Genomic DNA, 24,358 nt, shown 5'->3' with positions numbered 1-24,358 from the left:
CATAACATTTTCTACTAACAAGTCAATCTGTACAACATACATAAATATGTGGAAACGTTAGCTAAAGTGTAGCATGCCGTATCACCCCTTTCAACAAACACTTTCACTTTTGATTCCAGTTTTTTTTTTTTTTTTTGTTCCAGGTCTTCATCTAATTCATTGTCGTGTCAGATCTAGCACTACTTAGCTTTCCAGTACTTTGTTATTCACAAGTTGTGCTCTTTACATGCATTATTATTGGTTTAATTCATCAGTTGGTTGAATTCATGCATCAACAACTCAGTAAGTTAAATCATTTCTCTGATCTTTATATGAGTGCATGCTTGAGACCTGCGCAAGCATAAATATATTGTTACTGTCCAAAGACAGACAAGTGGCTGCAAGGTAGGAACTTTACAGTAGAGGTCAAAAATGTTCTGAATTTTTAAATGAAACATAATGTAAAGAGATTTTAATGCAATTTTGGAACATTCCTGGTCCATTTGTCATCACATATTTAGACAATATGAAGGGCAGTTGCTGAGCTCAAATTGAGAGTGAACATAAGTGTATCATGCATAAAGTGAGTCATGCCTAAACTCTGTCCCTGCTATGAAATCAGAGTTGAGCTTGTGCAAACTACTTCTATTCTTGAACTGTGTGTGTGTGTGTGTGTGTGTGTGTGTGTGTGTGTGTGTGTGTGTGTGTGTTTGGCATGTCTGTGCATGTCCCACTATATAAGAACCAGATGTTGATCGCCTGTTACAAACACCCCACTTTCAGCTGAACCTTTCCAGTCTGTATACTGCGGATATCTCAGGATGAGGGTCAGTGTGGTTCTGCTTTTGTTCTTCTTCTGTTGTGTTCAGCTCCAGAGAGGTGATGACCAGCTCGTAGTGGGGGACGTGCAGCTTCTGAACAAGAGTCATGTGGAAAGTTCAGAGCCAGACCAAACCAGCGTCCATCCCGATGTGTGGACCGAGCTGAGAGAGCTGCGGAACATGGTGGCAGAGCTGAAGAAACAAAACACGGGTAAATCAAATGATCTGAACTGAAAAGTCTGAACTGTGAAAAACTGTAACAGAAACCCTGTCTGAACATCGGTGAAGGTCAAACCTTTTCATAAATTAGCAAATTTTAATTGAATCTGTTTGAAATATTTAGCACATTTTTAATGTTGCATATTGTTTCACATTGTTCAGCATAATAAACAGCATGAAATGTTTTTAATGACATAATGATTCATAAACCTTTGTACTTTTGTAATTTTCTGTCAAATCATAAACAACAGACAGCTGGAGTTGACCCAAGTGATTAGATGTAGGGAAAAAAGGGAAAAAAGTGCTTAAGAGTTAAATTCGCTGCTGGGTCATTAGCTTTGGCCAGAGAGTTTGAACAAATTAATAAATGAGCAAAACTTTCAGTTTAATTTCTGCGAACAAGCATGCAAAACTGGGTTAAGATCTTTTACATTTACACCATCACTTTCTAAATTGAATTTTAAATATGGAGTTAAATTGGTCAGTAAATGACAGACCTGAACTTTGACCACATTTGGTCAATTTAGATGCTTCATAATGCTTCACATACCCATGTTTTGTTTAAGATTGTTTTGTATTATGTGTCCTCCCATTATTTTGCTCAGCAATAATCTATTAAATTAAAACATGATTAAATGTGCTGTTGGTAAAAATCTATCTAAAATTTCAAAACTGAGCTTAAAGCTGAAAAAAAAAAAAATTGACAAGTGTTTGAGGGTTGTTCAAACTTTCGTATTAGTGAAACTGGTTCATTTAGTCCATAATCTGATGCATTGAAACAAACAAACAAAAAAAACAAACAAACAAACAAACATTACGCAACATATACACTCGCTTTAAACCGAAGAACAATGACATTCACAACATTGAATAACAACATTTCATATTGTTTGTGTTTGACAGCTTTGGAGGGGAGAGTGGTCTCTACTGAAGTGGGTGTGGAGGCACTGAGAGAGGAGAACGCAAGTGAGACTTTAATGTGTGGTTGGATGATTTTGCAAATACTTGAGCAACGTGATGTTTCTGCATAAACCACAAAAATACACATAGGCCAATGTTGTAAAATGGGTTTGTTTGCAGGCTCCATGTGCAGAGTAGTTTTATTAAGGACAATCCAAGACTCACAGTACATCAAAGGCAGGGGTCAAAAGACTCAAAGGAAATAGCACAAAGGAAATAGATTAGCAGAAGTCAGGGGAACAGGTAAGAGTTAAACACAGAAAAATACCAGCACTAAAAATACCAGTACTATGGAACACTGCTCAGAATTTAGTTAAATACACAGAGACTTCACAAAGCCTGTTGTTGGAAGAAAACCTCATATCTCCAAATGATAATTTTACAGGAGAAGGAAAAAACCTACTTTACTTTTAATGTAAGTCAATGGAACCAGACTCTTTCCCAAATAATTTTGGGCCATTTCTTTTGGTCCATTCATCATGAAATTTACACACAATGTAAAGAACAACAGGCTTTTTTTTAAATTATGTCAAAAAGTGAAAAACAACAAAAATGGAGATACAAGGTTTTCTTCTGACAACAGAGATATGCGAAGATGTATGTATGTACATAAATTACCTGCAGGTGTGTGTAATGATGGAGGGGTGGAGGCAGGGAGGTGCAGGAGCTGGCAGATCCAAATGACGTCTCCCTGAGTGAGGAGAACAAAAAGAGCTTAAAAGTGATGTTACAGTGATGTTATTTCGCAGCGACTTTGACAGCTGTAGGAGACGCTCAAGTCATTTGAACATTTTTACTTCTTACTTTGCCACAAACAGAAAATGGACACTTTTAAGATCACATTTGACCGACAGCCGATTTGGTCAGACTCTGAAGATGAGACGACACTAAATTCCCAAACTGTCATCACCACTGAGCAGCTTTTCAGTCGGCAGCTGAGACAGAAGAACAGCTAAACAACCTGGAATCAGCCAGAAATGAACCAAATACCATTCGCCAAACTAAATGGGCTGTAAGATGCTTTACAGACTGGCTGGAACAAAACAACATTAATACTGATCTGGCAAAAACTGACAAAACTGAGCTAAACTTGATATTGCTGCAGTTTTATGGCTCAGTCTGTACTTCAAAAGGCAGACTGTGCAGCGAGTGGGCGGAGTTTGTTACTCTGACGTAGCAACAAGCTGCTTGTTAAGGAACTATAATTTGGTGAAGGAACTGCGAACATTAAAACATATTAAACGCCGCGTTCACGGCCCAGTTTATTAATTTATTACTTTATTTATTTAACGGTTGTATAAAAGCAGTAGAACACTCGAGGTCATTTGTTATTACGAATAACATCACGACTGTGATGATCTACGGCGACCAAATCACAGCCATGATGTTATTTCATGATAACACACTCCCTCTCGTGTTCAGTTGCTTAAACATCATACGAATATGCATAAAAATATTTAATCTCAAATGTTCTCAAAATCAACATTATACTGATGAAGATGTGATGACAATAGAAGATAATTCACTCACATCCTCTGAAGACGCTCCTTCACCAAGATTAGACTCTCTGAATTCTCTTTCAATCATATTCATCAGCTCAGGAAACAGAAGGGGTCACAAGCACATCCCATGCTACAAAATGTTCTTATATGTTTCCACCAGAGAGGTCTCCAAATCCCCCAAACTTACAAAGTGCAGCTTTTAATATGGAAAAAGACCTCACAGCTCGGACACCATACTGGTTTTCAGCAAAGAGATCACAAATATTGGAAACGCATTCAGTCCAATCACAGGTAAATGCACAGTCAGTACAGAGACGGTGTCTGATGTCTGGTTTGGTTCTTCTCTCTGGTGGTGTAGAGACTCTGTACTGATCCATCTGTTTCTCCTTCTGCAGGTGTTTTCACTGCTCCACTCAGAGGAGTCTATTACTTCAGGTTTAATTTAGTTGGTAACAGCGAGTCAAACATGCTGGCCGTATGTTTGTTTAAAAATAAAGAGAAAATTTTAGACGTGAGTCAAATCCCGAATGGATTGAATAAGTACGCCGTTGGTGGAGCCACTCTGCTGCTGCAGAAAGGGGATCATGTGTATGTTAAGCTCAGAAGTAACAGTCAGATAAGTGACAACAGTGACAACCATTGTACTTTCAGTGGTTTTCTGCTGTTTGCAATGTGAAATGCTTTTAGTGGCTAGGAGAAAGAGGGACCAGCACAGCTTTGATGTCATACTCATCATGTGGCTTTGTTTTTATATATATATATATGCTGAATTTCTTTCATATATGTGTTCTAATCAAAAATGCATTCCAAGTTCAAGAATATACTGCAGATTTTCTATTTACCAAATACTGTTTAGAATACATTTAAAATGTGGCCTGCAGTTTTAAAATGCAGGAGACCTTATTAAACAGTGTGATTCTTTCTTCTATATTTGATATATTTTGTGTCAGTACTCTTTTGCTTTATTATATTCTTTGCATTCCTTGCCCTTTTTATTCATCCAAAAATGAATGTAACAAATACATTTTGGACCACAGAAGTGTGTTGAGTTTATTTCCTACACTGATGTTTGTCATTGAAAGCGAGTGGCACTAAGAAAACTTTCAGAGATCATGTGATCAAAATGGCTTCATTCAGGTGACGTCATTAAAGTGTGAGCGTTGATCTCACAGGAAGGGTTAGGATTAAGTTTTGGGTTGATTTTAAGGTTAGGGTTAGGATTAGGGCCAGGGTGAGGGTTAGGTTTTGTGCAATGGAAGTAACATTATCTATACGTCAACCAATTAACAATACCTCTACTTAATGTAAGTAATGTATCAACAGAACATCTACAAGATATTTACTTCAGTGTATTCAGATGCTTCACTACTGATACTTCACTGGTGTGTTGTTGATGTGTTACTGATACTCAGTTAAGAGTTTATGAATCATCTACAAAGGATCACTTCAAATAAAGTGTTACCAAAATATGCAATAGAATAAACTTAGAACTTTCAGGACAGAGAAAAAACATATTATTATAAAAATGTGCTCACAAGCAAATATCAGTGGAATCACAATGCATCTTAATTAATATAAACACACACGTCATCGCTGTCAGACAAAACCTCAGATCTCCAATATAGTAACTATTCAGGTGAATTTTCAATGGAATTTAATGTAAAAAAAAAAGATTACAAGTCATTTTGGACAATGTCCAATGTTCATCATGAGGCTTTCACACAGTGCAAGGAGCAGCTGTTGTTTACAAATGATCTACATTTACAAATCTCACTAATTAAAACAATTGAAACATATTTGACTCTGATACTATATTCTTGTATCTAATCTGCAGTAATAAACTGTAGTCATAAACTACAGCAGTAACAAATGATGTGTAATCAACCGTAAACACACACACAGTTCCCTAGATGGTGGGTGGGAAACACCTTAGACGACCTCAATCCGGGGGAACGTGTTGCGCCACTGAAGCAGCTGGTCCAGGCAGCCTCATAGCTGCGGGGTTGCGTCACTCAAGCAGCTCGTCCAAGCAGCTTTGTAGCTGCTGTGTTGCTTCTCTGAAGCAGCTGGTCCAGACAGTTTCACGGCTAACTTGTTAACTACCAATGCATCGTGCATCTTCCTCTAACTTACAGGTTCCCAAACCTGGTCTAGGAGCTCCCCCACATTGTAGTGTTTTTCCTGCTCCCAACACTCCCAGTTCAAATCAATCAGGCTTGTTATTGAGCTGATTAGTTCTGCTTGACTTGTGTTCATCTCCATTAAATTTTGAAATTTTGTTGTTGTTTTTTTTTTCTCAAACAACTTTTTTTTTTTTTCCAGTAAATTGAATACTTTATCAATGACAGTAATTTATATTCATTATTGCAGTCCAGGTTCTAGATTAATTAAAGTGTTTTAACAAGTGGATAATAATGAATGTTCATATTGTTTGACATGGTTCCACATTATTTGGGCTGTTCTGTAATTATTCATAAGGTTAAAGGTTGTGCCACTTTGGTTTCCTTTGTTATAATGTTTAACAGGCTGATGGTCAGCGAGAGCCAAGTGGAGAAACTGAAGCAGGACAATGCAGGTAGAGGACAAACTGAATTAAAAGTATTAAAAAAGGAAATAAAAATTTGTTTCCAATTTTTTTAAATCTAACATTAGAGGTCCTGAATCACTAATTGTTGGGTTTGCTGAACTGAAAATGTCCCTTTTTTGCAGAATCTATATTTCCTGTTGATTCAAATATAATAATACAGCCACATGCAAAACCTTTGGCACCCCTTGACAAATGTTTGTGAAAATAATGTAATGCGTCCTCTATAGAGAACACAATTCCACACATTTTAATGCACAGTTAGTGTTTACTTGCTGAATGTAACATATCAACTTGTAATACATCAGAACATGTGGCCTGTACATAAGTTATGGCACCTATTTTGTTTTTTGAAGCTGAGAGCTGATCAGAGTTAATTATCTTCTCAGCGAAGCTCGTTCTGCTCGTTAGTTTGTGCTGATGATGATCGTGATTCATTCATGTGTCGTTACTGAGTAGGATGAGCTCATGAGGGTCATTTCAGGACGCTGGTTTGTCACATTAATGACAGATTTGAATCACTTACCTAAACGAGTGTGAACCATTGTGTCAGAGAGATCAGATTGGAGCAAAAAAAATCTGGATTTGAGCAACGAGGCTTGTAATGTGAATGTAGCCAAAAATGCTGATGTGCAATGTGCTATTTACATTATGTGCTATGTAAATAGTTTAATAATGTATAGTGGTGCGAAAGCGCAGTTACACACTTCCACCAGAGAGGTCCACAATCCACAAAATCAACACAGTGTAGCTTTAAAGGCCAAGCTGAGTGAGAATTACTGCCATAGTTATAATAGCAAATGTCAGTGTTAAAAGGCTGCAAACAATAAAATGTTATTTCACTCCTTACTTGCATTGGTAGAAATCTTAAGGCAGCCACGGCTCTGATTCCTGATTGCTCCATAATCTGATCTTTCTCAGCTGGTCAGACAGTTGGCATTGTTCTGTGTGTCTCACAGCTTTGGAGGGGAGAGTGGTCTCTACTGAACTGGGCGTGGAAGGACTGAGAGAGGAGAATGCAAGTAAGACTTAAATGTTTTCTATTACTCTATTATTTTACTCATACAAGGATAGATTTGTGGGTATGGTGAGATTTTATTTTTCTTTATTTTTACTCAATTCTTTGAGTTATTAACATTTTGATTGGATTTATAGTTTATGAACAATGTTCAAACATCAGATGCTGGTCTGACATATGCTTGTTTGTGTGGATGTGTAACTATGGTGAGGAAAGTCTTCTGTAGATCTAATTTTTGCATGTGTCTTTAGTTTTTTAGTCACTTTGGGTCTTGTGATCTTGTCACTTGAGGCCCCCAAGGTCCCCTGGCAGTCAGAGGCATGTGGGCACTGGCTCAGTTAGTAATCCATCCCTGATTTTGTTATTTTTCCAAGTTTTTGCTTGCAGACAGACCAAAGGTGGTGTTCTCATCTGCTTCAGGCTTAAATGGCCACCTCGGGCCTTTCAATGTGGACACCATACTGGTTTTCAGCAAAGAGATCTCAAACATTGGAAATGTGTTCAGTCCAATCACAGGAAAATGCACAGTCAGTACAGAGACAGTGTCTGATGTCTGGTTTGGTTCTTCTCTCTGGTGGTGTAGAGACTCTGTACTGATCCATCTGTTTCTCCTTCTGCAGGTGTTTTCACTGCTCCACTCAGAGGAGTCTATTACTTCAGGTTCAGTCTATTTAATCTCAACACCTCAAACATGATGAGCGCATTTTTGTTTAAAAATGAGGAGTTTATCTTATTTGTGTCTGAACGGCCAGAAGGATCATATGAGTACATCTCCAATGCTGTGTCTCTGCTGCTGGAGAAAGGAGATCTTGTGTATATAAAGCTCGCAAGTGACCGTCAGGTTTATGATGACAGCAACAACCACTGCATTTTCAGTGGCTTTTTGCTCTTTCCCGTTTAAACGTTTTGACTGATGTGAACAAAACGATAATAGTGGAAGCAGCACACCTGAGACGTCTAAGACCTGCAAGTGTTAATACAAGCATTTACATAAACAAAATGGTGGAAATATATATATATATATATATATAATAAATGTGTCGGACACCCTACTGAGTCATTTCTTAGTAACAGCCACTGTTTATATCACGGCTTGCAGAAGCTTTTTGTAGCCAGCTAGGAGGCTTTCTATCCTTTTCACCTACTCTCCAGACACCCAACCACAAGTTTTCAATGAAGTTTAAATGCTGTAATGTCGCATAGCATCCACTGTTTTTAATGGAGGTTCGCACACCAGCGCCAAAATGGCGTTCCATGACTCCGAGTGCTGTTCAATTTCTCACCATGCCATGCAGAATTTTGCCATTACCACATTAAATTAAAGCCATATCGAGACCACAGAAAGCCATAGTAGATCACATGTGACCTGAATTTTACACAGAGGCAGTTAGTCTTTTAATTAAACAGACAGATGCTAATGCTAAGTTACCTCAGCTAAAATTACTAGCCTAGCCTTTTTCAGCTCAAAAACAGCTAGTTTGTGTGGAGGTAGTAAACGGATGCCAAGCATAATTAGTGTCACTGAACACTTTATTTGTGCCTTTGTTTTCTAGTGCTGTGTGCTTTTGTTGTGGTATTAGGTCCTCCCCTGTCCTCCCCTGACTTCAGCCTTCACCTGTTCCTCGTTTCCTAGCCCCGCTCCCTCATGAGTCTCGAGTGTTCCTTGTCTTCTGTGTTAGTATATGTACCCCTGTGTTTGCTTTGTTCCCTGGTCAGCATTGTTTGATATTTGACGTTGATGTTGCATGTTCCTGGTTTAGGTTTGTGATCTTTGTGTTCTTGTTTCGCTGCTTGTGTTTTCTTTGTGTGTGTCCAGAATTTATCAGTTTCATAATAGTTTCATAATTTATCTAGTCAGTTAAAGTTCTTAGTAGTTCCCTTTGTTACCTTGTTTTGTTGTTTTCCTCCATGGAACTTATCAGTGTTTATCTGCCTTCATGTCATCTGGATCATCCACATAAAAACAAATAAAATCAGCTTAGATGTTGTTTTGCATACTTTGGACATTGACGTTTGTCAAGAGGTCACAAAGCATTTACTTATATCCACCTATTCAGCCGACCAGCCTGGACTGCTTTTATAGTACTGATGGCCATTACAAAGCTTTTTGAAGCATCGACACAGTTGAACCACTTGCATCGGGAAATGGTTCAGTATTTTGAAGCATTTGACACCTGGCTCCATGCTGCCATCTACTGTCCAATTCAATTTCCTACAATGACTGTTTCCTATTTATTGTCATATTTCCATTGAAGCGTATTCACACACAAAAAAAACAACTTGATTACAGCACGTATGTGTTAATTTGATCATTTGGACATTAAATAAATATAACACTGACATATGATTTTCCATCTTATATTAACTATGGACACAGAAAATCGAATTAAAAATAGCCATATTTGCCCATAATGGCTTCTCATCATACATCTTAAACTTCCCAAGTAATGAAAAGTCATACTGTAATATTTGTGGTCATGGAAATAATTCTAATGATGTTAAAAGGCACTGAAGAGGTGTTATTTGAGTATGATAGCATTTGGTCACATATATTGTGCGTCTCACTTTATTTTGGCTGGCTAAATGAAAGTGATCCCATACTTGAGACCCTGGGTCTCTTTCTTGAGCCTCCATGATAGATCTGTTTAATTAACAGAACAATCTCTGTGATGTCTGTGTACGTTACTCAGTCTTTCTCGAGGAAACCCTCAAATTTGCATGTTTTTCACACACTTTTGAACTTCCTCTGGGTAAGTGGGCATGGATGGGTTCAGACACAAAAATAGGCCAAGTATAGATGTCTTTTTATATTTATAGATCAGTGTACAAACAATGCAGGAATAAGGTATAAAATATTAGAAATATGACTACTGAAAACAACAGAAACTGTTTTGGAGTTCACCGACTTAACCCATGGAAGAAGCCTGGGGAATTTGAATCGGTTTCAGTGATGTAACAAAGCTTCGTTGGCGGCTATCATGTGACTCCAGCCTTTGAACCGAGGCCCTGAATCATTGTCTCGATACAATTCACAGCACGAAGTGTCGACACTGAGGCGATACTCTGGTATCGAGCATTACGTCTCCATTTTATAGTAAGGAATGGTTTCTACTTTAGTTACTCTGTTAGTTTGTGTCCATCCGTTTGGCTGTGCTTAGTTATGGATGAGACAGATAAAATTGTTTCTGCCAGCATTTTCTCATCTGATTACTGTAACTTTTCTCATCAGTCAGTACAACCAGCACAGAGCTCATTTGCATATATCATTTCTATATGAGGCAAAGTAACAATAATATATACATGCTATACTTAGAAACAATTCTATTATTAAGTGGATCTCAGGGGGAAAATAAAACATAAGAATAATGTAGGTACATGAAGCACCACCACATCTTTCAAACCCTTGCAAACACAACATTGATGGATAGCTTGAACACGCTTGGAGGAGAACGCTAACTACTGATTCTGTTACATCAGCTAACAAATACCCATGTTGGCTAGCATCACGCTGAGTGACAGGGCAGAGGGAGGACAGTAATGCTCTCTTGGACTCCTGATCTTGGATGGCTGATGGCTAGATTTTTACAAAATGTTCTAGTTATGAACACAACTGTCCAGCAGGTGGCAGCAAAGTGTTGCAAATGTGCAGCTTACACTCCATCTGTGGTAAACAGAATTCACTGCAATAAATTATTATAGTCTGTTATGCAGTGTGTGAGACTGCCAATGCCCTCCCCAAAAGGATAACGCAGTTCTTCCTACATTGCTGTGTCAAAGCAGTCCAAAAGAGGCTCTTCAGGCTCCTCAGACCATTTCTTCACTGCGCGGGTGACCACTGGATCCCTGTGTACAAGGGGTTTGTACACAGTCAGAAGATAAACCAGGTTGTGATCTGTTGTTCCAAGGGGAGGGAAGGGAGATAAGTTATATTCCTCTTTGGTGTTGGCATAAAACAGATCCAGTATTTTATTGTCTCTGGTTTGGCAGGTTACATTCTGGGTGAAGTTTGTCAGAGTGGAGCCGGCCCTCTGCCATTCCTCTTACTATTCTCTGGTGTCTGCCCATATGAGCTGGAAGCTCTTCAAATTGTCGACAGTGTTTGGAATTAGTGTATTTAGCCATAACTCAGTGACCAGCATAACGCTACACTCGCGGTACTCCCTCTGATGTTGGGTCAGCTCTGTCAGCTCGTCCTATCTTACTGGGACGAGATCTTACATTCTTCCTGACCACTGAGGGAAAAACAAATCTATAACATCTCCTCCTGGCACAACACAGAGCTCCGAAACCACTCCCCTGTTTCTTCCTCCTGTTAGAAATTCGGCACCAAGAGTCAGGAGACTGGAGCTTCAGCGTTGACTGGAGTTTATTTCCACATACAGAGTCTGGGTACAGCGTGGTCGATCAGCAGTCAATCAGCAGGTTCAGAAGTCTAATCTAACAAGAATATTTTGGAAGGACCTTATATACATTGAAAAACCAAAAGAGGGGGAAGGGGGAACAAAAGGACTTTGAGGAGGGGTAAGGAGGGGTTGTAGGTGGGGGGTATGAATAGAGATGTAGGGGGCAGAGATAAGGGGGGGGTGATAGTGTCACCTTAAGGTCGTGAGACGAAGGGTCATTTAAATACAAACAAAGGAGGCAGGGGGCAAGGTGAGAGTGTGACAGTTATCACTACTTCTGCAAGCAAAAGACCATTTGCTAAAATGCTACAATAAACATGGTTAAGATTATAAGAAAATAACAGACACATAAGAGTAACATATGTTGAGAGAATTACATTAGAAAGGAAAATAACATATGGTGACAATATTTTCTCTCAATTCCCCCTTTGATTCTCCCTAATGGAGAATCACAAAATTGTATTTTGACTACAAGCACGAAACATATGTACAATTAGGAGTCGAAGGCAGGAACAAACAATTAAAATGGCTATAACTGTACAGAATAGGACAATGCCTATCTCTATAACATTGTGCCAAAAATGTCCAAGAAGTCCATGTAACCAAGTATCAGAGTTGTTCATGGTTGCTACCTGGTCATGCAAATTGCGCAAGTCAGTCAGGATCTTTGAAATATCTTCCCTAGGATTTATTGCATCAGTGCAGCATTCAGGGCCCACTACTGAGCAAGTTCCACCTCTGCTGGATAGTATATAGTCCAAAGCAATGCGATTCTGCAGAATCATCATTCTGTGAGAAGCTAAAGCTATGCTGATGTTGCTCAGAGCAAAAACAGTGTTGTTTATTAGTTGGTCCATTTGTCTTGAAAGGGTACAGATCTGATCTAGGGATTGCATGACACCATAGGACAGAATTAGGGCCCCTAGAATGCGAGACCACAGAGTTTGTTGACAGGTTAAACCAGGAATACAGGTGTCACTTTGGTCAGCGCTACCAGCTTTGAGTTTTAACTTTTCTTCTTTACTTCTCATGGACGGAAAAAGGTATGCAGGGGTGCATTGGCCGTTGAATCTAGAGGGCATCTCAGACCATGCTGTGGTTCCGCAGGGCCAGTATGTTCCTACTGGTGCAGGTAGACGACATAACTGAGTCAAGGTCAGCAGTTTATGCCAATGAGCACCTTCTTGTACACAGTCTTCATCATCAACAGGCTCTTTGAGAATGGCTTGAGAAGGAAGCTTCAGTGATGATCTTGGTGAGTGTCTGTAGACATTACCCTCGTTTCCTAAGACATAGGTTAGAGCACATGGATGTTTGGGAATCTCACCTAAAGAAGATGATTCACCTCTGTTTTCAATACACCAAGGAAAGAATTTGGAGGTAATAAGTTCAGAAATGTTGGTTGTCGGAAGTGAAGTGGTGTCACATGTCTTCTCACCAGGCACACAACAGCTACTGATTGCTGGAACAGTAACATTATGACATGAGGAAATATTGACTGGCTTGCTAGTATGAGCTTGTAAGACAGAGCATGTGTCACAATTGGAGATTGGATGTGCTGTCCATGAGATTCCTCCAGTTACACTCAGGTTGAGGGACACACACAGACTGGTTCCCAAAGAGGTGAGTTCTAGTAAGTGAAAAGAGACGGGAAAAAACATTCTCTCTTGGGTTATCCAAGGAAATGCTTGGAATATGACTTCCCCCTTGGCTTGTTCTCCATGCAATATCTACATAAAGTTGGTGATCCTGAACATGATCACCGCATCTACATCTGTATAAGCCTTGATTTCCATATTTTGTCTTGGTGAAAAATAAAGTCCCATTCCATTGTAGGACAAATGGAATGTATGTTCGTTGTTTCACTTCTACCAAGTCTGCTTTTATTTTAAAACTCGCCATTAGTGAACTTGGTCCTAATGCATAATGCTAAAGTCTTTATTTCTGCAGAAATGCCAAAAACATATGGTGTCTTCAGGCAAAACTTGTCCATGATAGCTGCAGGTCAGGGAGCTTGGACGATTTGCTTCTGCATGATGAAATGTCACATTTTCATTGGGCATGTGTGTGCAATCCCATGCACTTACACCACAGACCATTGCTGTGATCATACACAGTGTTTGAATTTGTGATGCATACATGTTTTAGCGAACTCCACAGCATCAGTTGCTTGAGCAGGTTGTCCTGAAGGTACACTTGTCTCTGGTCAGTTGTGCAGGAAGTCCTGAAGATACGTGCAGTTCCTACTCAGCAAATCATCTGGAAGATATGCTCTGTTCTTCAGGTGTTGTGGCTTATGCTTCAGTCATCAGTTCGATGTCCTGGAGGGGGACACTGTCTACCTTCTGTGTGGTTCTGTAGAATACACAAAGGAAACACACAGTGAATGGTTCATCATTAAAGTTTGAAAGTTTTTTATTCTACACTCATGTGAGGTTAACTGCTGCTCCCCACTATCTGTCCCTCAGAGGAGGCTGTTATGGTAATGCACAGTGTGAAGATATCTTCACCACAAGGGTAACCACTATGATAATAGAAATCATAGTTCTTCCTTGAGGCTCTGTACATGATCCACCTCCTCTTATACTGACCCTAAAACTTAGTTCTGAGGAGCAGGCACAACCTTACAATGAGAAACGTGAATCCATGTTTTCTTTCCTTCACACTTTACTGCTGAGTCAGTAATCAGAAGAACCTGATACGGACCATCCCACCTAGGTTCTAGAGATTATTGTCATGTTTCTTCACCATGACGAATTGACCTGGAATAATGGTATGGCCACCTTCAGGTTGTTTACCCCAAGCACTAATGACCTGATTCTGAGCTGCCTGTACTGCTTGTGTTAGTGTTTGACAGTAGTTAAGAAGTGCATCTGACAATAAATGCACATCTGCTTTACGGAGATCAATCACACCTGGGACCAGCATTGGTCTACCTGTCACAACTTCATAAGGACTAAGCCCAACAGTTTTGTTGCTAGTTGCCCTTATACTACAAAGTATTGCAGGCAGTGCTGCAGTCCATTTTACTCCCTGACTATGGAGTTTAGTCAGCCGTTCTTTGATGACACGGTTTGCACGCTCTACCTGTCCTGAAGCTTGTGGCCTGTATGGACAGTGAAGTTTCCAGTTCACATTTAGAAGTTTACAGACTGCCTGCACTACCTGTCCAGTGAAGTGAGTGCCTTGATCAGACTCGATTTGTTCAGGAAGTGCCCACCTAGGAATAAAATCCTGCACTAGCATTTTAGCAGTGTGCGCAGCAGTACCCTTGGAAGTTGGATAACCTTCAATCCAGCGAGAAAATTTATCCACTATGATCAAAACATCTTGCTTTCCCTCGCACTTAGGCAGTGTGATGTAGTCTACCTGTAAATGGCGAAATGGACCTGGAGGTGCCACTGTTTTAACAGCAGGAGTTCACATCTGAGGTGCTACATTGACTTGATTACAAGCAACACAATTTTGAACTACTGTTTTAGCTTGTTCCCTGAACTTAGGATTCCACCAGGAATGTGAAAATTAACCAACCATCTTTTCTACCCCAGTGTGACCCAAAGAATGTATTTGTGTAGCTAGGTAAGGAAGTAATGATTCAGGTGCTACTAGTTTTCCCCCTTTGGTCCAGATGTCATCTGGAGCAATTTTTGCACCTGAATCCAGCCAAGTCCAGAGTTCCCATTTTGGGGAGTCAGACTGTAACTTGTGAATGGAAGAAATGTCATTAGTTTTACACTCTGTGTTTGTGAGAGATGCAATGTTAGCTGGTGATAAAAAACTTGCCCTTTTAGCCGCTTCATCTGCAATTCTGTTGCCTTGTGCTTCAAAAGAATTGCTACCACTGTGTGCTTTGACTTTCACAATAGCTAGATCTGTGGGTAACTTAACAGCTTCCAAAAGACCCTGTACCAAGTCAGCATTTTTAACAGGAGTGCCAGCAGCTGTGAGAAAACCCCTGTGACTCCATAAATGTCCAAAATCGTGGACTACTCCAAAAGCATACCGGGAATCAGTATAAATGGTAACACTTTTGCCTGATGCAAGCTTACATGCCTTGGTTAAAGCCACTAATTCAGCCTGCTGGGCTGAGTAAGAGGGAGGGAGACTACCACAGGTCAAAGTTTGAAAGCTGTCAGTTACTGCCCATCCAGATCTACGCTGACCATCAGCGTGGGTTGAAGAACCGTCAGTAAAAAGAATCAAATCAGGATTATCAAGAGGTGCATCCTTAAAAACAGGATGAGGGTTGGATAATTCAATGCAATCATGATCATCCCCTTCCTTGTTAGCATCAGTCAGTGAGGACATCATAAAAAAGGAAGGGTTGTTCATGGGTGCACTCTGAATCACCACATTAGGAGCTGTCAAAACTGCAAGCCAGTTGCCCCATCTGGAGGCTGTTACTGACAACACACGGCCATTATTGAGTAGAGCTGATACAGAATGAGGACATTTGACTGTGACTATTTGTTCTAGCGTTCGTGGCGCAAATGCTAACAGTGCCAGATAGGTAGCCTGTACTGCCCTTAAGCATGGACCCATTCCACATGCCACAGCATCTAATTTAGCTGAATGATAAGCTACTAGACGCTGCAAACCACCATGTTCCTAAGTCAGACAGGATGTCATAAAACCACAATCCTCATGTACAAAGACAGTGAAGGGCTTGTTTGGATCACAAAGACCAAGAGCAGGTGCAGATATCAAGGCTGATTTCAACTTTACAAAAGCAGCAGTTGTATAATCTGTGTGTGCAACAGGGTCATGTTGCCCAGGGTTACCTTTGAGCAGATTGTATAGTGGTTGTGAAATCGCAGCATAAGAATCTATCTAAGGTCTACAGTAGTTGCATAGACCTAAGAAAGCTCGCAATTTGTGCACTGTGGTTGGCAATGACATTGCATTAATTGCAGAGCTTCTGGCAGGCAAAATACTGGGGCTGTTGTGAAACCCTTGCGGCAAACGAGTGGCAAACGAGTCCACTGGTACTGAACATCCCCCACAGTGATCCCCCCAAGTCATGGCTGGCTTTGTAATGCTAATGGAACTGACCAAAAACCGTTGGCCATATCAACAACAGAAAAAACACTGTGTTGTGGGAATGCCATCAAAGATGGTGGATGGGTCAGCAACCAATGGAGTCAGTTTGTCAATATGTTGATTGGCTATCCTGTAGTCTACTGTTAGCCACCAAGTTCCATTAGCTTTACGAACTGGCCACACAGGACTATAGGATACACTATGTGTTCTGACCAAGATACCTCTTTTCTCAAGCTGATCTATTATAGGCCTAATACCTTGCAAACCTTTTTAGTATTGGGATATTGCTTAGTACAAGGAGGTTGACGACCTGTGAGAACAACTGGTTCCATATCTAGAAGACCACAGTCATCCTTATCATTAGACCAAATGGGGTGATCAGCCAAATCAGACTGCTTTAAAGAGGCAATGTTCCAAACACAAGAATCAGCATTAATATAAAGATAAAGAACAGTTCAATTTCTTCAGAAAAATCCATCCCAAGAATATTTTCAACTTTTCCCACCCAAAATTGCCATGAAACTGTTTTAGGTCCTAGATTAACATCAATGGGTGCAGATAGAGTCAAGGAAATACCAGCATTACCCAGTCCCTCAGCTGTGATGTGTCTATCTATCAAAGGTACTCCTAAAGATATACAGGCTGTTTCAGAAAGAGTGGTAACCTGAGCCCCTGTGTCTACAAGAAATGAAAAATCCTGTTCCCTGATTTGAACATCAACAAAAAGATGGTTCTCAAAAACTTTACTGATAGCACACAGGTGGGCAGAAGCAGCTGGGCAAATTAGTTTAAAGCTGGGGCAGACGGAGTTGTTGACACCTCTGTAAATCCTTGCACTGCCTTGATAAGCATAGACAATCGGTCTGGTGAAATGCCCTGGACAGACTTCCCTGCTGTACTCTCCTGTGAAAACCCCTGTCCCTCATCTTTGTACTCCTTTTCTGAGTATCTGCCTGTTTCTTACGACAATCTCTTGCGAAATGACCAGTTTTATGACAGTAATGACACTCGTCCTTCTGACTAGAGAACTTCAGATTGGACCCTGAGTTAGAACTATTTTCTGTGAGGACATGTATGGATGCTGGCACATGGCCTGACTCTAGATCAAGGTCTAATCCGTCAAGTTCAATTTTAAGGTCACACCATTTAACTTTACGCCAATTTGGAACAGCTGTCACTAGGGCTTGTCTAAGATCTGATCTTAGTGAGTCAACTAGTTGTCCAAAATGTGGGCCATCAGTTGTACCATCAGTGTTATCACTATTGTAGGTATCAATTCCACAGTGACGCAGAAAAACTCTTTCAAACCATTCACAGTATTCTGCAGCTGATTCCCCTTTCCTTTGTCTACAATTGGTTATCTGCTTCCAGTGGTCTTGTGGCATTTGTGGCTAATCCACTCCCTGAAAACTTTCCACCCCACATCAATATCCTGACCACTGTCACCCAAACCATCTAACACCCTTTTAGCAAGTTTCCTACTGCCAGTTATTTTGAGGACTTGGCTCGCTATGGCTACAGCATCATTAGGATGCAATGAGTAAAGGTTTCTTTTTTTCTCAATAAGATCAATAAAATCAAGTCCCATCTCCCTTGGGTGCTTGAATTCTTTAGACAGTCTATCCAATGTAGCTGCATCTAAAGGAATGTGGTCAATCTGTACTCTGGTTTGCTTAACTTCACCTACCTTATTAAGGACTTCAGACAATCTAATAGTGATTGGTCTCATCTGAACTGGCTTATTACTAGTAGGATTAGAATCCTCATCAGAGGAGGAGGGTTCTGATCCATCAGAGTGAAATGCATCCAACTCTGGATACAGCCTAGCCAACAGTGGAGGATCTTCATCCTCTGTGTAGCATGGCTGACCCGGAGGAGGGGCTACAGGTGGAGGTCGGCGCTGGTGCTTTGACTTGGATTTACAGTTGGCATGTTGTTGTTCAACCTCGGTTAGTGATTGCTGAAGTTTTTTACAGGTTCTCTGGGCATTCATGGCAGCTATTTTATGCTTTTTACACTCGTTGGTTAACTCTAGGATCTTTCTCTCAGCTTCCTCTAGCTTACCCTCCATGTATCTAAGCTTGTACTTCCAGTACTGCTTTATTACATGAAGGCATTCCTTAACTGAATCATGCTTTATACCATAACCCAAAGCTGTTTTACATTCTGTAAAGGTCCATTCACTATCAGCAGGGAACCCTTTGGATGCAAAGTACTGAGATCTCTTTTGCTCATTGGTGTGCTTTTTGACTATGCTGTCAATTACCATTTCAAATTCTTACTCAGTCCACTGAAGCATTTCAGTCCCACCCTTAACTAATGTGCTATTTTATAGTTAAGAGGTTTCCAAGAATCTTTACCACATTTCTGAGCATTTTGGCCTTTAGAAGTCATGGTGAAGTAACACAACCAACCTTCTCTAACAACAAACAAAACAAGTAAACAAAAAAAGAAAGACTTCCCTCACTGCCCGAGAGGATAAGTTACAAGTTACAGTGACAACAAAAAACAGACACAAAAAGGAAAAAAACGCTAGGCTTTTACCAGTGACAATGAGTAAACTTCCCTCAGAGCAGAGGGGATAACAGCCACAAAAAAACACTAGGTTTCTTTATCAGTGACAACAAGTAAACTTCCCTAAGAGCAGAGGGGATAACAGCCACAGAAAACACTAGGTTTCTTTATCAGTGACAACAAGTAAACCTCCCTCAGAGCAGAGGGGATAACAGCCACAAAAAACACTAGGTTTCTTTACCAGTGACAACAAGTAAACTTCCCTCAGAGCAGAGGGGATAACAGCCACAAAAAACACTAGGTTTCTTTACCAGTGACAATAAGTAAACTTCCCTCAGAGCAGAGGGGATAACAGCCACAAAAAACACTAGGTTTCTTTATCAGTGACAATAAGTAAACCTCCCTCAGAGCAGAGGGGATAACAGCCACAACAAACACTAGGTTTCTTTACCAGTGACAACAAGTAAACTTCCCTCAGAGCAGAGGGGATAACAGCCACAAAAAAATAAAAAAAAACACTAGGTTTCTTTACCAGTGACAACAAGTAAACTTCCCTCAGAGCAGAGGGGATAACAGCCACAAAAAAATAAAAAAAAACACTAGGTTTCTTTACCAGTGACAATAAGTAAACCTCCCTCAGAGCAGAGGGGATAACAGCCACAAAAAAATAAAAAAAAACACTAGGTTTCTTTACCAGTGACAACAAGTAAACTTCCCTCAGAGCAGAGGGGATAACAGCCACAAAAAACACTAGGTTTCTTTATCAGTGACAACAAGTAAACTTCTCTTGTTTCAGAGAGGCTAACCTTTATTGACTCATCTATCTTATAAAGCCAGAATTTCTCTTTAGTTCGAAAATGGTGTTTTACTCACCAAGTAGGTTTCAGTAAGCCATCCGGGTCATGGCACCAAGTTGTTAGAAATTCGGCACCAAGAGTCAGGAGACTGGAGCTTCAGTGTTGTCTGGAGTTTATTTCCACATACAGAGTATGGATACAGCGTGGTCGATCAGCAGGATCAGAAGTTTAGGCTAACAAGAATATTTGGGAAGGACCTTATATACATTGAAAAACTAAAGAGGGGGAAGGGGGAACAAAAGGACTTCGAGGAGGGGTAAGGAGGGGTTGTAGACAGGGGGTATGAATAGAGATGTAGGGGGCAGAGATAAGGGGGGGTGATAGTATCACCTTAAAGTCGTGAGATGAAGGTTCATTTAAATACAAACAAAGGAGGGAGGAGGCAAGGTGAGAGTGTGACAGTTATCACTACTTCTGCAAGCAAAAGACAATTTGCTAAAACTCTACAATAAACATGGTTAAGATTATAAGAAAATAACAGACACAGAAGAGTAACATATGTTGAGAGAATTACATTAGAAAGGAAAATAACATATGGTGACAATATTTTCTCTCACTCCTCAGCTCAGGGGGAGGTATGAGGTATCTCATTTGGCAGCACCAGTGTGTTGGGTAGCACTGATCCCTACAGTAAATAACAGGGCTCCATATGGGCTCATCAAACACAGTTGTAAACAAGGGAAAAATGTAGAAAGAGGACGAGGGTAAACTATACAAGTTTGGTGTCCATAGTGCAAAAACCTTGACAATCAAACAAAAAAAATGAAATACTTAAAAAAAGAAAAAGTGAAACCACTCTCATATGGAGCCAGACCTGCTTTTTAAAGTATTTTACTCAATGCTGGGCTTGATTTATCCTCTCACTTCTCCTTTTCAAGCACACTTCATTTATGAAGAAATTGAATCATTTATCTTCGATCATACTCAACTGAAAAATATGGAGTACTTGTGTAATTACATCATCTACAACAATGCCCTTTATTTTTAGGAATTTTAGCACATGCAACAACATCTCTAAAAAAAATGTTTGTGATATCAGATAATGCTTTATTAACATAGGAACTATTTCGTCATTGCCACCTATTTAAACATATCGGAATCATCAGAGAAATTTGGCAATATAAAAGAAGGCCTAACCGGGATGTCTCTGGCCATGGAGTCAGTAGACAAAATCACTGGTGACCAATAAATCTATTTGCTTGACAATGTTATAATAATATCTATAAAAGGGACTTCAGTGAAATTCTGTAATCACTGGCCAAATACATTTGAAGTCAATTCTAGGGATAAAAACCCTGAAGAAAGTATTATCTGTCATAATAGTTGCCTTTGTTCTAGAGTCATGAAAAAGTTTAAGATTCATGGTGAAAATTCAAGTATGAATGCCAGTCAAGTTGCCACAGTCGAGACATTAGTCATTGTCAGTCTAGCAGTTACTTCCTTTTTTTGCTTTATTTTGCTCATTTCACAATTATCACTGGAAGACTTCCAAGAGAAAAGGCAGAATAATAAACACATAAACAAACATAATTATAGAACAAAGTCTGTCTAGGAGTTAGTCTGGTATCCAGTCGCTTAACCGGATCATTTTACAATCATCAAGGGTTACACAGTAATACATAACATACACATGCATACCCATTACCTTTTACATATCCTCTTAACTGCTTACCCTGGTTGCCCAAATGGGGTATTTTAAGATCCATTTCTCCTAGTATTTTGTAAAGCATTCCATCCTCATTTGTAACATAAACGTAAGTCTTTCCATTACGTAAATTTCATTGACAATTTCAAGCCACTGTTTTTTTTGTTGTGGGGTCCTGCTGCATCCACTTTCTTGTTCCAGCCTTTTTACTAGCTACCAATAATATTTTAAGCAGGTATTTATCATTCCTCACTGCTAACTGGAGTACTTTCCCAAAATAAAGATTCACCCATGAAAACTCGTACATAATTACAAATAGGTCCCCAATGACATTTCCAATCTATTACCAAGAAGAAAGAATTATTGGACACCCCCCAAAAAATATTAAAATTATCAACCGCACCGTGTCAAACATTGTCCCTGATGACTTCCTTTGTCGATGAAAGCTCTTCTTTTTGGAGTATACAAATAAAACATTTCCAATTAAGTTCTCTTAATAATCTTGAATATGATGTTGAAACTGTCCATCTGCAGAAGTTATCCCAGTCTTCATATTTGAACTCAGGCTCCTGTTATCCTTCAGCTTGTAGATGTCAGATTATCTTTGGGTATATGACTCGTTTTCAGTTCTTTGTTATAATCATTTCTAATTTGTAAATATCTGTAAAAATCGTGTTTGTCTAATTGAAAATCTTTAGCCAGCTGAGCATAAGATTCAAACTTACCTCCTGTAACCACAGTACAATAAGCTGTTATTCATTTCTTTGTCCATTGTTTAAATCTTATATCTAATTCAGCTGGTTGAATTACCCACCTTAAAATTTTCACCTGCTCATTTAGTTGCAATTTCTTAACCACTCTAAACCATACTGTTAGCGCCAAGTTAGACCATCTATTTAGCTTATTACTGTTTAGACTACTAAACAGTTTACTGTTTAGACTACTATATCCAAGTTGTGACTGTATGGGAATACATACATACATACATCATCTAAATCGCTTATCCTTCTGGGTCGCAGTGGGGTGCTGGAGCCTATCCCAGCTGTCATTGGGCGGAAGGCAGGATACACCCTGGACAGGTCGCCAGTCCATCGCAGGGCAGACAGACAAACATACACATTCACACACACATTCACACACACACTCACACACTCACACCTAGGGGCAATTCAGCATGTCCAATCAGCCTGACTGCATGTCTTTGGACTGTGGGAGGAAACCGGAGTACCCAGAGGAAACCCACGCAGACACGGGGAGAACAGGCAAACTCCACACAGAAATGGCCCTGGCCGCCCAGCCGGGACTCGAACCCAGGCCCTTCTTGCTGTGAGGCGACAGTGCTACCCACTGCGCCACCGTGCCACCCTTGGTATGGGAATAGAGATTTTGTTTTCCATCGAGCTTCATACTCTGGGATACAGCGGGAAGCCAGAACTCTTCTGTATAATAACCCTGTGAACATGGAAGAGCTCTCCACCCCTTTTCTTTAGGGAGCTGCAATGTCTTATATCTTATCCTATGTGTTCTTCCAGACCATATAAACCTTGATTTCCATTTTTCCCATTTCCTAAACTGACCTTGTGGGATATCAACTGGTAATGACTGAACTACATATAACAGGCATGGCAGAATATTAATTTTATGACTTCTATTTGATTGAACATATCTAAGGGCAATATTGACCACCTATCTATCTGACTTCATTGCTTTATTTATAGAGCCATAGTTAGTTAGTTTATATTGTTTATTAATTTGTGTTTTATTTATATTCAACTTGTATCCTGAGAAGGATCCAAATTGTTCTAGAAGTACAAAAAGTTCTGGAATACTGGAGTCGGGGTCCTCCAGGGATCCAGGGGGCACATTATCTGCATATAAACAGATTTTATAATCTTCCCTTCCAGTTACTTTTCCTTTTATTTTAGAATTTTGCCGCACAGCCTGAGCCAAGAGAAAACAAAGCCAGAGACAACGGGCACCCTTGACACGTTCCTCTCTTGAGCTTAATGGTTTTCATTAAATGGCCACAAACTCTTATTCTGGCAGTTGATGAGGTATATAAAGATGTAAAACACTGTATGCTTTTATCATTAAATCCCATTCTGGCAAGAGTTAATTATAAATGCTCCCAGCTAACTGAATCAATCGATTGTTCTGCATCCAGACTAATTAAAGCTGAGCTAATATATTCTTTTTGTATAAAACTAATTAGTGTAATGTTCTTCGTATATTGTCTTGTGTCTGTCTGTTCCGTATACCGGTTTGGTCCAAATCTACAAATTCTGGAATGATATTTTCTAATCTTTTTGCTAAAATTGACACATATAACTTATAATCAACATTCAACACTGAAATACATCGAAAGGATGAGCATTCCACCCTATTTTTTTCTGTTTCTCTTTAATCTGTTGTGGAGATATAGATATTATTTTGCCACAAAGTTCGGCTTTTGCAGCATCCCACAGAATATTAGGAGTCAGTTCACTAGTATCTTCTTGTTCTATATAAGTTGTTATGTCATCTGTTGTAGTATTTTATCATTATTTAAGATCCAGTAATCTAAAAAGCTCGTTCAATGGTAAGCTCATCCGTGATTTCCAGTTGTGTGCTAACTAGCCTAGCCACAAAGGCTACTGCATCACCTTTCTCAGTGCCCTCTGGTATGCCATAAATCCATCAACTTAGCCTGTAAAGAGTCTTGTTTATCCAGAGTACCGATGAGTGCTTCTCTCATGTCTGTATTCACCTTTTCAAGTTCAGCTACATGGGCTTCCACTTCTTCAACACAAGTGGTAGTTGTTTGCAGTTTCTCAGTG

At 39.8% G+C, this 24,358-nt stretch overlaps 1 protein-coding gene across 3 annotated transcripts; it reads left to right on the top strand.

The window, feature by feature from the left end:
* The first annotated feature begins 688 nt into the window (after nucleotides 1-688).
* On the top strand, nucleotides 689-4,497 carry LOC118802198 (complement C1q tumor necrosis factor-related protein 3-like). 3 transcript variants are annotated; one of them, XM_036562685.1, is made up of 4 exons: nucleotides 689-1,011; nucleotides 1,923-1,985; nucleotides 3,642-3,772; nucleotides 3,877-4,497. In XM_036562685.1, exons 1-4 carry the CDS (start codon nucleotides 801-803, stop codon nucleotides 3,925-3,927), a joined length of 456 nt encoding a protein of 151 aa, XP_036418578.1. In that variant the 5' UTR covers nucleotides 689-800; the 3' UTR covers nucleotides 3,928-4,497. The 3 variants fall into 3 exon arrangements, with proteins under 3 accessions (XP_036418578.1, XP_036418577.1, XP_036418579.1); XM_036562684.1 differs by lacking the exon at nucleotides 3,642-3,772; XM_036562686.1 differs by lacking the exons at nucleotides 3,642-3,772; nucleotides 3,877-4,497 and adding an exon at nucleotides 2,100-2,358.
* Nucleotides 4,498-24,358: the final 19,861 nt, after the last annotated feature.

Source organism: Colossoma macropomum, unplaced genomic scaffold (assembly GCF_904425465.1).
Source record: "Colossoma macropomum unplaced genomic scaffold, Colossoma_macropomum, whole genome shotgun sequence".
In the NCBI taxonomy this organism is placed as follows: domain Eukaryota; kingdom Metazoa; phylum Chordata; class Actinopteri; order Characiformes; family Serrasalmidae; genus Colossoma; species Colossoma macropomum.
The sequence above is the reverse complement of the archived record's forward strand: the minus strand, read 5'-3'. Positions and strand labels throughout refer to the sequence as shown.

Bases quoted from the DNA above. Each gene is read 5' to 3' on its own strand.
- LOC118802198 (XM_036562684.1), top strand. From the start codon at position 801: ATGAGGGTCAGTGTGGTTCTGCTTTTGTTCTTCTTCTGTTGTGTTCAG. The intron at 1,012-1,922 runs GTAAATCAAATG...TGTGTTTGACAG, and splicing joins GCTGAAGAAACAAAACACGG to CTTTGGAGGGGAGAGTGGTC. The intron at 1,986-3,876 runs GTGAGACTTTAA...CTCCTTCTGCAG, and splicing joins ACTGAGAGAGGAGAACGCAA to GTGTTTTCACTGCTCCACTC.